Source organism: Neovison vison, chromosome 11, assembly GCF_020171115.1.
Source record: "Neovison vison isolate M4711 chromosome 11, ASM_NN_V1, whole genome shotgun sequence".
NCBI lineage: Eukaryota > Metazoa > Chordata > Mammalia > Carnivora > Mustelidae > Neogale > Neogale vison.
In genome coordinates, this window is record NC_058101.1 from 153589426 (window position 1) to 153607950 (window position 18525).

Consider the following 18525-nt stretch of genomic DNA (forward strand, 5'->3'; position numbering starts at 1 on the left):
TCAGGAAGTGGCGGTAAGTGAAGTAAATGGGCTCCAGCAACCGTTTTAAAATTAGTTTTAAACAATTTTTTAGTAGGACATAACACATGCAGTACAGTCATGAAGGTACAAAGAACTACAATAAAAGCGAAGCCTTCCTGACATTTTCTCTTCCCCAGTCACTCAGCTCCCTCCCTAGAGGGAACTACTCTTACCAGTTTCTTCGGTATTTTTCTGCAGATATTTTATGTATATAAAATTGATATTTGGGAGATATTCTACGCATATCAACTTCAGCACCACTGGTATTTGGGGCTAGATAAATCTTTGTCATCGGGGGCCATCCCTGTGCACTATAGAATATTAAACAGCGTTGCTGGCCTCTATCTATACTAGATGCCAGAAGCACCCCGCCCCTCATTTTTTGTTTTTTGTGACAACCAAAAATGACTCCAGACATTGCCAAAATCACCCCCAGATGAAAGCCACTGATATATACCCAACCCACACACATACATTTCCTCTCTATATTTTTCTACAAAGGCATGCCACACATACGGTTTTTCATCTTCCTTTTTTTTACTTTATAATAACTGAAGATGATCATCAGTTGTATAAGGATCTCAAATTTTATTTTTATCTTACTGCCAACAAGTACAGCTATTTATAATGTTTATTATCTTAAGAGCGTTCTATTTTTTTTACCTAGGGAGAAACCACACTATTGCCTTTGATTTCATTAATGACAACTAGAAATAGCCTAAGTATCAAGCCCAAATCCATCCACCTATAAGTACCATTCTTTCTTGGTGACACTATATTCTAATTATTAAAAATAATCAGAGGAAATATTCTAGTTTGGAGTTCTAGCTCTACAAATAACAACAATAATAAAGATTATAGTAGCTAATACTCATTAAGTACCTACCATAGGTTAGGCAGTGTTCAAAGTACTTTAGTTATAGCAATATATTTAATTCTTACAATCACCTTCTGAGGATGGTAGTATTATTTCCCCTCTACCAAGAATGAAGAGACAGAGATGTTCAGTAATTTACTCAAGGTCACACAAGCAGCACTGCAATAAATCTTTCCAGAGTTGGAATCACACTATAATTTTACCAATTATCAGGTAATGTTTTACCAATTATCAAAAATCCCTAAGCAGGGATTGTCCCGCATAGTTACATATTCTCATGTCTAACTTAGGATCCAGAACACAGCTCAGCAAAGTTTGCTGAACTTGGCTAATTTTTAATTTTATTCCACAAAGTTCTTCCTCCTTCAATTAACAAATATCTCTTGACAGTTTACTACAAGCCAAATATTATGCATAGGGAACAGAAAGAAATTCCTTATGAAAATGTTTGCAGAATACAACAACAAAAAAACCCAATTCAAAAAGGGGCAAAGGAATTGAAGACATCTTTCCAAAGACACAGAAACAGCAATCAAGTATATGAAAGGATGTTGAACATAACTAGTAGTCACTAGGGAAATGCAAATCAAAAGCATAATGAGGTATCCCCTCACACCCATCAGGATGTCTGCTATCAAAAAACAAAACAAAACAAAACAAAAACAAAAGCAAACCACACGAAATCAAAAACCCAGAAAATAACAAGTGCTGGCAAGAATATGGAAAAACTGGAAGCCTTGTGCACTGCTGCTGTGAATGTTAAAATGGTGTAGCCATTACAGAAAATACTATGGCAGTTCCTGAAAAACTTAAACACAGAATCTCATTACCATGAGATTCAGCAGTCCCACTTCTAGATATACACCCAAAAGAACTGAAAGCAGGGACTTGAAGAGACATTCATACATTCATGTTCATAGCAGCATTATTCACAATGCTCAAGAAGTACAACCTAAGTGTCCACTGAAGGATGAATGATAAACAAAATGTAGTCTATACATACAATGAAACACTACTGAGCCTTAAACATGGATGAACCCTGACAACATTATGTTAAGGAAAATAATCGAGACATAAAAGTACAGATACTCTGTGATTCCACTTATATGAGGTACAAAGAGTAGTCAAATTGAGAGACCAAAAGTCTCTCAATGGCTTGAGACAGAAGAATAGGGAGTTAGCATTCAATGGGGGAAAGTTTCATATAAGATGAAGGGTTTTATGGATGGATGGTGTGGTGGTTGCACAACAGTGTAATGTACTTAATGTTACTGATCTGTACACTTAAAAAATGGTTAAGATGGTTAATTTTATGTTATGTATATTTTACCACTATTTTTAAAAATCTGCTTGCAGAAGAGCTAACAGTCTAGATTTCTTCAATGAATATCCAGCACAATTAACTGAAGTTACATCCTTGCCTTCCAAAGAGCCATGTGACGAAAATAGTTCCTTAAACTCTAAAATTAGACCAAAGGCCTGTAAGTTTGAGGACTATACCATCCATGCCCTTCCCCTCAACAGCATTTTCTTTCTGTTAATTTAATATAGAATGTCCAATATTCAATTGTTTCATTTCCAGTTCCTAGACCTTGGATATACAATTTCTAGTACTGAGCCATTCTAACAAATTTTACTATATACCTGAGCATTTTGAATTTCTGACATATATTCAAAATACAATAAATTTCACTAGGTAGACTCAATACAAAAGAGGTTTTTCTATTAAGCCTTTGCCAGCTGCTGGTTTGTGGTCCCACTTGGTGTTTATTGCTTTGTATTTTTTTTTCTTGTTTTGTATTTTAAAAACAAGTTTTTGGTTGCTAGAGTGGAGGTGGGTACGAGGGATGGGGTGGCTGGGTAATGGACATTGGGGAGGGTATGTGCTATGGTGAAAAAATAGATAAAGAAAATAAAACAAATGAAAAACAACAACAATAACAACAACAACAACAAAACAAGTTTTTAGTCACACACAAGGATCCCTGGAAAGATCACTTGACTGTAAACTGAATGGATTTATCTTGTCATTCTCAAACTTCTATGGGGAAAAAAATGGTGAAAGCACCATTAAAATGCATACAGAAATGACTATTTATAATAACTTCAATTAATTTTCAGATATATTATGCTTACAGTAAAAAGAGTTAATAAAAATGTTTTAAATTAAGACATTATGTCTTCCATAGATCGAATGGATAACAAAGCAAAGATTTTTCCTACCTGTTATTTCCTGCCCATGGCAAGTGTTCAGCTCAGCCAGAAGCTGGTTAAAATCATCCTGATGAGCAATCCAGTTATCCTGAAAATATCCGAAAAATCAATTAAAGGCAAGACTGTAGTTTACATATACCAGTTGAGATAAAATATATTTTGGAATCAAGGAAATCTGGTTGTTAATGTGAAATTTAAAAGTTTCATCAAAATATTATGTTATAAATTTAAATGAAGAAATAATATAAATTTGAAATGTAATTTAGCTATATTAATATGAAAAACAGACTTTGGGGCATCTGGGTGGCTCAGCTGGTTAAGAATCCAACTCCTGATTTCAGTTCAGGTCATGTATGATCTCAGGGTTGTGAAACTGAGCCCCATGAAGGGCTCCCCACTCAGTGGGGAGTCTGCTCGAGACTTTTTCTCTCCCTCTCTCTCAAATAAACAAATAAATCTTTTAAAAAATTCAAAATTCAAATTTTTTTTTTTTTAAAAATGGGCTTCTTGGAAGCTTAACTCCTGATTTCAAATGTGGAGAGCTAATCAACAGCCCACTTATAATCAAATTATCAACAGGCAACCTCTGTGCTAAGTATTAAAATAAAGCAAAATAAAATGTTTATTTTTCTCTCACTATGGGCGTAGGTCAAAGGAAAAAAGCAGTGACAGACTTCAGGGCTCTCTTCTTGGCTCATCTGCACTTAAAATATCTTGCCCAATTCTATTTGCTCGCATCAAACCCAATTTTACAAAACAACCCTGAAGAAAGGAGTAGGAAAGACTCTCAAGTTCCCTGGATCAGTCAGCACCTCGTAAGGTGGTGCTAATACATTCATGCTAACAAAAACAATTGGACTTTAAAAGAGAATGGGCCTCTTCAAAACAGTCTGAACCAATGGGAAGCAAGGCATCAGTGTAAGAATTTGCCTCACACATACTTTTTAAGAATGCTAAAGGTTAAGGCATAATAAATTAAGTTTATTAGGCAAATTCCTAAAAAATTAAGTCTATCCATACATCTATCTCTCAACAATTACCTTCAAAAACCAACCTCATATAAACTCTTTAGTGGTTTACAATTTTAGCTATTAGTCCAGAAAATGTTAGCTACTCTAGTCTATCACTCAACAAGATCACTACCTCGGGTCTATTACTCAGTATATTGAATAAAAATAATTTGGTTTACCTAAAGCAGTTCTCCTGATTTTCTATCAGATTCTGTTAGCCGTAAAAATTTAAGAACAAAGCTTTCAGCTTAGACACTTTCTAAGGTAAACAGTAATACTAAAAATGAAAAGCATGATGGGCCATTAATTTTTAATTATGGTGTTATTTTTTCCAAAGCTACTGGTATTTAAGGGGAAATGTGAATAAATTCAACCACTGAATACCAGCAGTCAGAAATCAACAACTGTACATAAAAAGGTCACCACTTTCTTGCCGAGAAAACTTTTAGCTTCTTTCTGAAACCAAACACCACTACCTTTTAATAATGTAAGCAAATGTCGGAACAAAGGTAAAGATAAAAATGCTCTTCTGTACTGAAATGAGTACAGAATTATAAATATTCTTTAAAAAGTATATATTTTTTAAAGTTTAACAATAAAGCTAATTTGGATCTCTTAGACATAAGCAAGTAAAGAATCCCATAAGGACAATAAGGCCAAGGTGAAGGCACTGATGTGACGAAGAGACAGCTTAGTTACGGGCTCTTTAGTTAACCACAGCATGAAAGATACACACTTGAATAGTTGAACACTGAACAATTTGACTGGATTAAAATGTTTATATTTATTTGAAAAAAGCAAAGCATGCCAGGAAAACCCCCAGTAGATACACTGTTTCTCACTTCATTATTGATTGTAGCTCCAAGTCCCAGGTGGTTATTTTTAACTTGAACTTTAATATGATCTGTGGCTCCTTGCTCCTGAGCCCCTAAACCCTGTGGAGACCAACAGAAGAATGTTAGCATTCTTATCAAGTATCAAGACAAATCGCATCTTTCCTCTTTTATCACCCATTTGATTAATAAATATCCAGGAGTGAGGCAATATCCTTACCCTCAAAAAGGACATAGTCTAATGGATTCTTACAAAGTATGTCTGTAATACCAATACATTCACAATAATGAATACTCCTTCAAACTGACACCCACTCCACCACTACGAAGAATAGGTCTTTTCATGATGCTCAAAATCAGAGTACTACCACCAAACCAAAGGAAGCCCATTAGAGATACTGCAAATCTATGGTTCTCTCCATTAAATAATTTTATAAAACAACACTGAGAAAGTAGGAAGAGGAGATACCAAGTCCCCTGCATTAATTAACACTCATGTAAGGTCCCAGAGAAGTTGGTATACTAAGAAACTAAAAGGTAACCAGCACCATTCCAGGTAAGTGGATTAAGAGAAAGTAAGATAATAGATTAAGATAAACCTCACAGGACCTTGGAAATTATGCTAGGAATTTGCATTTAATTTTTCAAAACAATGGGAAACCACTGAACTTCTATGCAAGGGAATGCCACAATCTAATTTCTGTACTTTAGAAGGTATTGTGGTTGTTGTTTGGCAAATGGCCCAGAGGTAGAAAAGAGAGAGGGGAGGGAAGCAGCTATAACGCTGCCACAGTGATCAGGGAAAGAGATGACCACGGTCTGTGGCTTAGGACAGAGTCCCGGGGGGAGAAGAGTAATGACTAGGGAGGTGAGAAATGAAAGAGGTAGAGGAACTAAGCATGCCCATTTGCAAAAATGGAGAAGACCTGAGAAGGAAAAGACTAGGAGGAGCAGGGGGGTGGGGTGGATCAAGAATTTTATCAAAAAAAGATAAACTTGAGACACTCAAGTGGAAATGTCAAGCAGGCTGGTAAATTTACAAATGTGAAGCTCAGAGGACATTTCTGGACCAGACGTAGAAAAGCATTCAGAATTTAGACAACTCCCAAGCATGGTCTGGAATGAAAGAGCTCACCTGAGCAGAGTACAGAGAAAGCCTGGGGCTGAACCTTGAGGAGCTCCAAAGCTCCAAAGCCTAGAAGAGGAAGAGCCGCAACACATTTAGGAGTGGCCAGTGAGGGAGAAGGAAAAAAGAGAGAGGAGGGTAGCATGTGGAAGCCAAGACAAAAAGTATTTCAAGAATAGTCAATTATGCCAAATGCTGCTAAGGGACTAAGTAATGTGAGAACAAAAAAGGATCCACTGGATTTGTCCTTAAAGGTCATTAAAGACCTCTGCAAGAACCATTTAAACACAAAGATATCAGTAGAAACCTATTATAGTTGGGAATAAATGGAGTGTAAGGAAAATGAAAAAAAAAATGTGTATTCTAAGCTATAAAGGGAAATAAAATATTACTCTAAGCAATATAAAATCCTGATGGATTTAAGTATGATTCTAAGTGCAGCTAATTAAAAGGTGCAATTTCTGAAAGATGCCAATCACGGCAGTTTAAGCAATAAAGAGAACTGACATCTGTGTTCAATTCTAACTTTATCATTACAATTTAGTTATTTCTCCAAAATCAGTTATTCATCTAAAACATAAATTTCTCCCAGTCTTCAAAGAAAGATGCATCCTCCTGATTGGCCTTTTTGCATGGCTCCAATCTGTTTTGTTCTTTTCCACTGTACCTTTCCTTTAGACCACCCCATCTTCTCTAGCATCCTCTGGCCAAACTTAGAGTCATCATTGCTCCATGCAGTGTTTCTTGGATCCACAGACCACTTCTGCTTCCGCCGACCTGGAAATGGCAAAGTATCTCATCAGTTTACCTTTCACACCTGGAAAATACTACACAAATACTCACAAAACCTATTACATACACACATGCTTGCAAAAAATGTGACAAATGATATGTTTTATTAGATACAGATACTGGATTCAGCAGATGAAATATCAGATTAGACCACTTACCCTGGTTTTCCCAATAACTGTATATTCTCAATATACAAACTGGCCTAAGAATAACAATGTTCCCTCCATATATGACAAACAGAAATACATGATATGCCATCACCTGGCCTCCCAGACTCAGATAAAGGCAGCAGCTGATAGCACCTGTCTTCATGGGCATTGCCACCAAGAGCAGCTACCATTCCAGCTTTCCTTGGTGTACAGCACGGACCAAATGCTCTCCATGCATTATACTCCATCTGCACAGTAACCCAGTGAGGATGGGTATTCTGATCTCCATTTTTCAGATGAGGAAATCTGAAGCTTAGAGAAAGAAATGTGCCTAACGCCCCAAAGCAAAAATCAGAGCCTCTATACAAACCAAGGTTCAACTGATGTCAAAGCTTATACTTTTATTTTTTTTAAGATTTTTATTTATTTATTTGGCAGACAGATCACAAGTAGGCAGAGAGGCAGGCAGAGAGAGGAGGAAGCAGAGAGCCCGACGAGGGGCTCAATCCCAGGACCCTGGGATCATGACCTGAGCGGAAGGCAGAGGCTTTAACCCACTGAGCCACCCAGGTGTCCCCAAAGCTTATACTCTTAATCCACAGTCATGATGATCTTGGGGAGGTCAACTGTACCCTTCACACACGTGATCTATAGATACTCTTAGATCCTATACTATATATAATATTGTATACAATATATCATATATACTACATAATACTATAGATCCTTTGTCATTCAACTACCCTAAAGCCACATGACCCCTTCTCTGAACTTCCAGTATAAGTTATCTGCTTTTCTGGCATTTAACTTACATTCTTCTGTATTGCAGCCATTTACATCCAACTCTGATGTTTTCTTTTTCCTTTTTTTTTTTCCTGATGTTTTCTATTAGACCATCATTTCCTTATGGCTCATATTTGTGTGATTCTTTTTTATGTTTCATTGCAAGAAGTAGAAAACACTGCACCCATAGCAAGTGTTCAAGAAACATGGGAATGAATGTATGAGTAAATTTGAAGAAAGAAAGGAAAAAAGAAATGAGGAAAGGAAGAAAAAAAGGAAGGAATACAATTAAGGGAACTGCTTTGAATCTCTTCATATTAAGAATTTTTTAATGCATATCAATAACAGTGTTAGGAACTCAAATTTATCACTGTAGGTTTTTTTTTTAAGATTTTATTTATTTATTTGAGAGAGCGAGAGAGAGCAAGTGAGCGTACTCCTGTGCGCACACAAGAGAGGGCAGGGGCGGCATTCCGGGATAATGACCTGAGCCAAAGGCAGATGCTTAATCGCCCCATCACTGTAAGGAAAATTACTGCAGAGATAGAGAATCTCAAAAGTTCACAAAACAAGAACACGAACCCCCAGAGTATATTGTGGCCAAGTGAGAAATTTGCAGGTCAAATGTCATTATTATTCACCTAGGGCAGCAACCAAAGTACAGAATCTCACTATCAACAAGAACCTGTAACTTAGTCCATCTTTTTGTTCCTTCCTTCCTTTTTCCCTCACTCCATCCCTTCTTTTTTTAAGAATGGCAGACTGCCATGTGCAGCAACCCCCTTTAGATGGGTTTGGAGTCTTAGAAGCTTGACTACCCTACATTCTCCTACAACGGACCTTGAGAGCTTGTTCGGAGATTCCAAACAATTGCCTCTACTAATAAACAACATGCCAGATAATGAGCTTCGTTAACCAGTGTTCTGTGAGGCTGTTTACTGGTGTGTGCGTCAGAACTCATGCCTCTATTAGTGCTTGCCGGGGGTTCGGAATAGGGCTTATATGAAGGGGACATTTTTGAGAATGAACAAGGCCACTCTTTGCAATAAGAACTACAACAGTTTATGTTACATATGTGTATACAGCAGACTAGAGGCCTTATACAAAAGATCCCCAAGGTCAGTTTCTTTTCCTTGCAGAAATGTCAGGTATCCTCAAAATATGGAGTAGGACAGGGTTTCCCCAATGAGGATGTTAAAGGGGAGAGGTCCCATTAAAATAAAAAAGGGCAACAATGGGTGAAACAAAATTTAACAGTGTTCCATATTACAGACTTTCCCAGAATGTTTAATATGCAGATGTGTAGCTCCTCCCAGGGCAAAGCAGGCATGCCATGTTTCCCAAATTTATTTGATCAGAACCTTACTTTCCTGAAACATTCTCTGGCTCTAGTGCTGTAGAAGTTTCCAGGTTTGGGAAATCCTGGCAAGGAAAAAAGACTGTCACTGGTCTGTTCAGACTGGATCAAGATTTAATGGGCTTTGTTATTCTTATTACACAGTTACTCTGTGCTTAGAAGTCAGCTTTGCTAACCCTGTGTACAAAACAGAACATAGCAGGCCTCACGGCTATCCTTTGAAAGGCTTGCTTACAAAGTTGGCATCTTGGCTGGGAACCTGGGTTTCAGGAGGGTTCCTGGCATTCTCAGATTTGATTAAAGATTCACTATGCCTGTTTATACAAACAATATGGCTTATACTAAATACCTGGCTTTCCTTCTGGGAGTCTGGAATTCGGCACATGCCAAGCAGAGCCTGCCTACATGACCAGCCCCCAGTAAACATGACACCAGTCCCTAACTTCCCTGGTTTGCAACATTATACAAGTGCTGTCACAACTCGTACTGGGGCAATTAAGCATGTCCTGTGTAACCACACTGAAAGGGAACTCTGGAAGCTTGTGTCTGGTTTCCCTTGGATTTAGCTCCAGATATCTTTTCCATTTCCTGATTTCATTCTGTATCCTTTAGCTGTAATAAATCTTCATCATGGCTGAGTACAACTTTCTGCTGAGTCCTGTATCTTGAATTTGAGCAAATCACTAAATCTGGAATGGTCTTGGGGATGCCTGACACTATATGGAACAGTAGTGTAAGAGTAGAATACCTGAATCTGCAGAATCACTACTTGGGATGATGTGTTTAACTATCCTCCAGCAGGGACTCCTCTTATTTAAAGATCTAACTGTAGATGGTGCCATCAGGATACTCTTGCGGTAGCCCCAATAAACAACCCTCCAAACAACAGCTATAACAGATTTCACTTTCCAATCACTCCATGCCTAATACCACCTGGCTTATGTCAGGATTCAGCTTACTCTGAAAGGTGTGTTAAGTTCCAAGAGTAATGGGACAGAAGTTTTGTCCTTTTTTTCTTTTTCAAAGGACACTTCAAGACATTCAAGAGCTCAAAATATACCATCCATATACCATATATTGCTTTTTAAAAATTCAAGAACATATTCAATATTAAGGAAACTGTAATATTAAATCTTAAAAACATGAACATTAAAATCCATTAACCATAGTGTGACTTGACTACAAATATGATGATTGGAAGTACCAAAGACTGGTCTTAAGAAAGAAATAATCTATGAAAAAAGTAGTAACTTGATAAAAATCCAGGTCTGAAACTCCAGATGATGTAACGACTGAGAAGTGAGATCAACAAATTAAATTCTTGTCTTACACAGGGGAGGTTTATGTAATCTAGATTTCTTGTCTTGCATAAGGGAGACCCAAGAAAATAACACTTGATAATTACAAAAACATTAAATAAAAATATTTCTGAGAAACAAAAAAAAACCTTCTAGATTTTAAAAATAGGATAAGTGCCTATGGCAAAAAGAAAAGAAAACAAAGTATAGTCCATATGGCAAGGGAAAACAGAGGAAACAATTTGAAATTGAAAATTTTCACTAATGTTAAGTGAGGGAGAAAACAAAACTGTACCTATAGAATCACTCCAATTTTATAAACTATCAGAAAAAAATAATTGCAAGGGATTGAAATTATGAGACTAGGCCTTTTCTTTACTCCTATTTTCTTACTTCTTTTTTAAAAATATTTTATTTATTTGACAGACAGAGATCATAAGTAGGCAGAGAGGCAGGCAGAGAGAGAGAGAGAGAGAAGAGGAAGCAGGCTCCCTGCGGAGCAGAAAGCCAGATGCGGGACTCCATCCCAGGACCTAAGATCATGACCTGAGCAGAAGGCAGAGGTTTAACCCACTGAGTCACCCAGGTGCCCCTATTTTCTTACTTCTAAAATAAGAACACCAGTTCTGGGGTGCCTGGGAGGCCTAGTTGGTTGAGCATCTGACTCTTGGTTCTGGCTCAGGTCATGATCTCAGGGTCCCAAGCGCTCTGCACTCAGTGGGTAGTATGCTTGAGGTCCTCTCCCTCCCCGCTCCCTAAAATAAATAAACAAATCTTTTTAAAAAATAAAATAAGAACACCAGTCCTAAAAATCCATCACAAGGGATGCCAAAGGCATAAACTTAGCAAGTTATTTTAAAAGATAACAAAATATATTATCATGGCAAAGATTTGAAAATTTAGAGTCACAGTGGGGAGAGAACTGAAATACTCCTTGAAATCTTGCAATTTGAATTACTGATGTCTACAAACAGCATTTCACACCTGTATAACAAGCATTTCATACTCTGAAATGTTTTCATGTTTACCATCTCATTGATTTTTTTAAGACAACCTAGTAATGAAGATAATAAAATAAGTTTTTTAATAGCCCTGCAGAAACTGATCATGGAAAGACACATAAATGAACAGCAGAGCCAGGGCTAATGTGCATGCTGAATTAAGCATATATCACAGAAAATAAATCAGAAGAGATCCTAGCAGCCCAAGTTTCACAAATGAAGAAACAGAGCCCAGTCAGTCTAAAACATATTCTTCAAAAACAATAGGAAACTGCTGGCTCAGTGACAAAAAGGTAAAGACACAGAGATAACTACATTGAATTTGTCACTTTCTAGCTCAATCACTCAGGGCAAATTATTTTCCTCTAAACCTGGATTTTAGCCCTGTAAAATTGGAACGGTGCCTTATCACTTACGTTGTGTGCTCCCATTCTCCCACCTGCTTAGATAAGAGGATGCCGACAGCATTTATTTCACTGAATACCCGTGTGGCTGCTGTCGGTCTGTTAAAACCAGCTGCTCCTGATCATTGCACACTACACACTTTTCATGCCCAAAGCACGACTGCCATCTGGTGGCCGGCACCCTTAGCTACAGATACCGCTCAGAAGTCAGCCTCTGAAGAGAGGGAATTAAGGAACTTCACAAAGTGAAGATAAACGTCAAAGGCAAACTGAAGTAGGATGCGGCGCGGCAGCCAACACATCTGTCATGCAAGAATGTTAACAATGCCAACTAAGTCCAAACCGCCCGTCTTACTTAGAATCACTCATTAGTCCTGCATCCCCTAACAAAGGCTAATTTCTTGTGTTTGATGCTTCTAAACCCCTTGCTTTTCTTTCTCCGGGTTCAATACATCTTCGAGAACGGGATTTCACTGCCTGAAGAGATTCTGCTGGCCCAACCGCCTCTTTTTAACCAGAAGAGGCCAAGGCCCGACGAAGTGAAGGAACAGCTCAGGATTGCCCGGTCCGCGTCCGGGCTCCCATTCGAACCACCGCGCGCGGGCCCAGATCTGAGCGTAAGGACAAGAGTCCCACGTGGACACTCGCAGTCTCTTTCACTAGTAGACCGGTAGCTAACTTCCGGGAAAGGCTGGGCTGGGTATCTCCGCGGCAGGCAGGGCGAGCCGAACACGGCTTCCCCGTTCCCCTGCAGCCCCCGCAGCCCCCCCGCTGCGCGCCGGCGACCCGCACTCGGCGCCACTCGGTCCGGCCGGGCGGGTCACCTGGAACCTTCACCCTCGCGCCCTCCACTCACGCTCAGCCAGCATCGACATGTCGAGAACCTGGGGCGCCTCGAGCGTCCGGACCTGAGCGGTGGCGGCTATCGACCTGCCAGCAGCCACCGAGCTGCCAGCTCCCGGCAAAGTTAAAACCACCAGACTCGCAAACCAGGTGGTCAGGAGCGGCCAGGGCGCGTGCTGGTGACGTCAATGACGTGCGACCGGCCCTGGACCACGTGGGGGCGAGTGGGCGGGACGCGGACGTTCTAGGGGCGGGGCGAAGGAGTTCTGGGAGGGGAGGGAGCGCGGACGCCGTGGGGAAGAGGTCGGAGGTCTCCAAATCTAAAGCCGGTGGACAGAAGGGTATGGGTTCATTCGCTTGAGCAAGTTCCTGTACTAAATGATTGGCAATACTTAAACCCTTTCTGAGCGTGGGTGCCACAGGGCAAGCCCTCAGTGGGGTTACCTGTATCATTCTCAGTATTGATTACTAAATGTCAAGCATGGTTTCCGGAAATAAAACAGGAACTCTACCCTCTGTTAGCTCACAGTCTCGGGGGGAAAGAGATATGTAAACAGCCTTTAGGGATGTCAGCGTTTTAAAAGGGTGAGTATGAGGAGTTTGACAAACTCGCCTGGAGGGGAAGCCCTTGCACTGTGGTGTCCTACCTCTCTTAGTGTCCTACCTCTGCCCTGTGAGAGAGACAAATAGGTCAAGTAGCTATATATCTACCTATCTATCTGTGGGATCCCAAGTTAAGAAGATAACGAAATGTGGCAAAAAATTTTGTCTCTAACATGATGTCTTCAACAAGACTAAATTGTTTTGTTTCTTCTCTTATATCGTGCATTCTGGAACTTTGCCTTTGTCGTAATCATCTCTCTATCCATACCAACACCTAGCAAAATAATTTGAGTATGGCAGGGGCTCTATAGCCATTTGTGAATTTTAACTGAAGTGTCTCAGTCTCCAGGGGAGTTCTAATGAAATGCTGGTGATGAGAATCTTAGATAGAAAGGACATCTTCTTGTACATGTTACTCTCCAGCAAACTTCAGGTGATAGTATAGATAGAAGTCTTTCCCCTCATAAGTAGAACATAAAGAGAGCAGCCAGGTACCACAAAAAGCTGTATGAAGGACTAGATTCCTGTTCTAGATGAATTTGCCCTTTAATGAGGAGTCAGGAAAGCAAAGTTAACTTCTCTAGTTTCATAAAAATCAGAAAAAAAGAAAAGGAATTGTTACTGCTTGTTGAAACAAAAGCAGTAGTTACTGCTATTGGTGAATACCCAGGAGCTGGGGGAACTGAGGAGAGGCAAAATTAATGGACTATTTATACCTAAGTCAGGGAGCCCATAAATTGTGCCACAGAAAACAAGATGAAGGTAGGGAGTTGGACTCTAAGTTGGACTTAGAAAGGCAGGGTCACCCAGATCTTTGGATAATTAGTTGATCTGTTTGATGAGACAAGAGAAAATAAAAGGTAGTAACATGAGTGTGGACAATAGTGAATTGAAAAGAAAGTAAAAATTTTCAAGCACCACATTTATTGGTATGTGATTGTAGGAAGACCGTTTTGTCTTTTGGATGGTCAGACAGATTAAGACAAGTTTGTAACACTGTTGCCATAAACGGTCAAAACTAAACTCAGATTGTCAAGTGCCGCAGTGAATGGCAAGGACTGGTTGTGCCTTGTGATTTGGTGAGCTGCCTTTCCTGGAAATGTTCAGTCAGAGGCTGCAAAATAATCCTAGAGAAGGTATTCTGCATTTGGGTGAGTGCAGGATTGACTAATGGTGTGCTAGGTTTGTTCCAACTCCAGCATTTCTTGTGCCTATGAAAAAAAACTATGAGGATTATCTATTGAAAAAAAAAGCTACTTTCAGGTGTTGGGTTTTAGAAAAATACATAGAATCCTATTTATATGTTTTAAGTTGTCGGCTGGGAATGAATATTGTGCTTTTAAAAATAAGGTGATTCAATGTCAGACATTCTGTTTTATTCTTCAGTCTCTTTCTTGGCAGACCCTCTCAGAGCAGTGCTTCTCAACCTTTAATATGCATGTGAATCATCTGAAGATTTTATTAAGATGCAGTTTCTGGTTCAGCAGGTCTAGGATGGGACCAGTAATTCTGCATTTCTAACAAGCTTCCAAGGATGTGGGTGCTGATGATCCACAGACTTGACTTTGTGCAGCAGGCCATCAAACAACCAAAGGTATAAATGAACCTGTGGTTAAAATACACTTTTTTCTTCTGTTCAAGAAAAGTCCTTTATAAAGAACACCTTTAGGTAAGGCTGACAAATGAATTCAGTATACTCCAAAGACCTGAACCTAAGAGGTATTTGGGTTTGACTTAGTTCCCTGCCTTCAGACAAGCAAAGACCAAGATCAGAGACAGATGATTGCTACTTCTTTTCTTTAGCTCTGGCAAATCATAATCAGTCCTCCTCCCTTGGCCCCGCCACTGCACACACATACAATTAGAAAAACTCATTACACATTCTCTACAATTGCAAAAAAGAATTCTCATATGTTGTACTACATCTTTACCCTATATGTCAGATATATCACTAAAAATTTTAAAATATTTTTTAAATTTTTTATTTTATTTTATTTATTTGACACACAGAGAGAGAGAGAGAGATCACAAGTAGGCAGGGAAGCAGGCAGAGGGGGAGGAGGGAAGGAGGCTTCCTGCTGAGCAAAAAGCCCAATGGGGGCTCTATTCCAGGACCCTGAGATCATGACCTGAGCTGAAGGCAGAGACCTAACCCACTGAGCCACCCAGGCACCCTATCACTAACATTTTTATCTATAAAAGATATAGAACTGAATCTTTCTGGTTAAACTTAGCTCATTCCTAAGAGGCACCAGGCCAATACAGTGCAGGGAAGGAGGGGGGGAAGCAGAAAATGTGATAGAGTCTAAATTCTGCTACCAGCTTGCAGTATGATCTTGGGCAAGTCATTCACCTCTTTTGATATCACTGGTCCAATCATGAAAAAAGAATGATCACTGAGATTATTTCCAGGTCTGAAAGACTCATAAAGTTAATCTGAAAAGGATAAGTGATATGAGCATTAAAAGGAATAAAATATAACATTAAGGAGCTGGGATTTTGAAGCCAGACTTCCTAGGTTCAAATCTTAACTCTGTCACTTACTAGCTTTGGTAATCTACTGTGTGTTTTGGTCAGATTACTTTACCTTCTCCTTCCTCTATGAAGAGGAACAATGAGCTTGCCACAAGCTTAAAATGGCTTGTGGCACATAGAAAGCACTCAATTCAGTACTCAATAAAGTGCTGTTATAATTCTAAAGGAAATAGAGGTTAGAATGGTTACTTCAATAGATACTTATTGTTTCAGACATTGTGCCCACTGCTGGAGTTACAAAGGGGAACAAAACAGCATGACCCCATCCTCATTGAATTTGCATAGAAGACAGACATAAATCAAATAACCACATACATAAATATAAAATGAGATCTGAGATAAATGCTGGAGAGAGAGAGACATGAGGCTAGGACAGAATATAAGAGGGGATTTAACTTAGGAAAATTCAAGAAAGCTTCCTTAAGGAAGTGAGAATCGTACAGCACACTGGAGGCCAAAGTCTCCCCTGTCCTCTCCAAACTGAACCCAGAAAGTCTGGAACTTGAACAAACCTGGAGACTAACATCTGTAAGCAGTCAGTGGCCAATGTCTTCATCATCTGTGACCACATGTACACCGTCAGCACTACTCATCACCTGACGCCAGCTTTGCCTTTGGCATAGGCATGAGGCGCAGCAAGGCTCTCACCATCTTACTCATGAACCATACAGCAGCCTCGTTGACTACAAGCCACTGGAGAAGAAGCTCTTCGCTTGGGACAACTTCAACATGGTCACCTATGACATCAAGCGGTCCAAGATGTGAAAAGCCTACCATATCTGGAAGGGCAACAGCAGGTGATGCTTAGGGCTCCTGAGGGGAGAGCCAGCCAGCCAAAGCCCATGCTGCTTTTGTCTGCTTTTTAAGCTTTCATTATTAATCCAGAACAATCGATGTCCGTTATCACCATATCTGACTGTGTGGAAATAGCTGTTTGGGGGATTTAGAGAGATTTACCATAGATATTCTTTTCTGCTTTCAACTTTTTGTTTGTTTGTTTGTTTGTGTGACAGATTGAGAGAGAGCGCACTAGCAGGAGGAGTGGCAGGCAAAGGGAGAGGGAGAAGCAGGCCCCCCGAGGAGCAGGGAACCCAACACGGGGCCTGATCCCAGGACCCTGGAACCATGACCCGAGCTGAAGGCAGTCACCTAACCAACTGAACCACCCAAAATAGTTCAAATTTTGTGGTGTTGCAGGGCAAATCTATAATGCACAGTAGTCTCTTCATGAAAACCACAAGGCTTTTTATAAAAGGCCCTCACTGGTAAAGAGGGTATGTTTGGGGGATAAGAGTTTGGGCAAAACAGCTTGCCCCATGTGGCATCCAGGGTCATCCCCTGCATGTTGCCTGGTTACCATAACCCACAATGAAAAACAACACTTCTAGAAGAAGAGGATCAACTCTCTGGCTGATAATGAACATATGTCTAGTTGGCTTCTAATGTGTCATGTATGTCCAGGGGCTATTACATAAACTTTGCCCTGTGAAATAAAGTGATCTTATATACCATCCACTTTGGAAAAAAGGAAGTGAGAAGTAAATTAAAACATAGCCTCTTCCAGGACTTGATATGGCTGAATGCAGAGCAAGGGAAAGGCCCAAGAATTGAGTAAGGGCCAGTTCTTAGAAGACCTTGTAGGTCATAATAAGGATTTGGGTCTTTGTCTTAAGAGCTATGGGAAACCATTTAAGAATTTTTAAGTAGGGGAGTAACACACATTGTAGTCTCTAAAAGGTCCCTAGAGCTATTGTAGGGACAGAACAAACTGAAGGGAGAAAGGTGTTTATAGAGAGTTCAATTATCAGGCAATTGTAGTTAAGGTGAAAAATGAAGGGGGTTGTCAAAGTGATGATGAGTTGCTGGATTCAAAAGACTTTTAGAAGGTAAGGTTGATGAGAATTGACTATAACCTGGAGTTGAGAGAGAGAAATTTGTGAAGAATAATCTCAAAATTTCTATAACTGAAATAGTGGCATTTAGAGGATGATGGTGACCAGCTGAACTGGTCAGTCTTCCTCTTGGCAGTTTGAGCTAGGAAGTAGAAAGAAGCAGCAAGGGAGTAGAGATAGGTGTATAAAGTACATTTTTTTATTTTAACTTTGTTAAACTTTGTTTTATAGTTTGTGATGATTCCACTTTGAAAGGAAAGAAAGGGTAGTAGAGGGAGAGATGTTTCAATGAAAGAAGAAATTTCTACAGAACATGCTTATAATGAGCTCTCCCTGGTGAAAGAGAAGTAAAAGTCACACTGACTCCTGGCAGCTGTTCTTTTTATTGTTTATTTTCTAAGCATTTAGAATAGAAGTAAAATAAACCTACCCTATGACCCAGCAATTCCACCCCTTTGTATTTACTCAAGAGAAATGAAATGAAAAGAAATGAAAGCATATTTTCACAAAAACACTTGTACAAGAATGTTCATTGAGACTTTATTCATAATAGTTAATTATTATCTATTAATTATAATTAATAATAATAATAATAATTATTATTAGTGATCAGCACCTGGAAAATGGATAAATAAATAGGCACATTCTTACAACAGAATACTAAGTAGTGAGGACAAACAAACCATAGAAACACAATGACATTTAAATTTTTTTTTTAATTTTTTGTTAACATATAATGTATTATTAGCCCCAGGGGTACAGGTCTGTGAATTGCCAGGTTTACAAA

At 39.3% G+C, this 18525-nt stretch overlaps 1 protein-coding gene and 1 pseudogene across 1 annotated transcript in view; one reads left to right on the plus strand and one right to left on the minus strand.

Moving 5' to 3' along the window:
• PINX1 (PIN2 (TERF1) interacting telomerase inhibitor 1) overlaps positions 1–12882 on the minus strand; it is a 94923-nt gene extending 82041 nt beyond the window's left edge. The window contains exons 1-4 of the mRNA XM_044225049.1: positions 12722–12882; positions 6749–6858; positions 4965–5057; positions 3122–3200 (exon numbers count right to left, since the gene is read on the minus strand). Coding sequence (XP_044080984.1) covers positions 3122–3200; positions 4965–5057; positions 6749–6858; positions 12722–12740 — 301 coding nt within the window. The 5' untranslated portion in view covers positions 12741–12882. The remainder of the gene's footprint in view (positions 1–3121; positions 3201–4964; positions 5058–6748; positions 6859–12721) is intronic.
• Positions 12883–12896: 14 nt separating this feature from the next.
• Positions 12897–16611, plus strand: LOC122890329 (annotated as a pseudogene).
• Positions 16612–18525: the final 1914 nt, after the last annotated feature.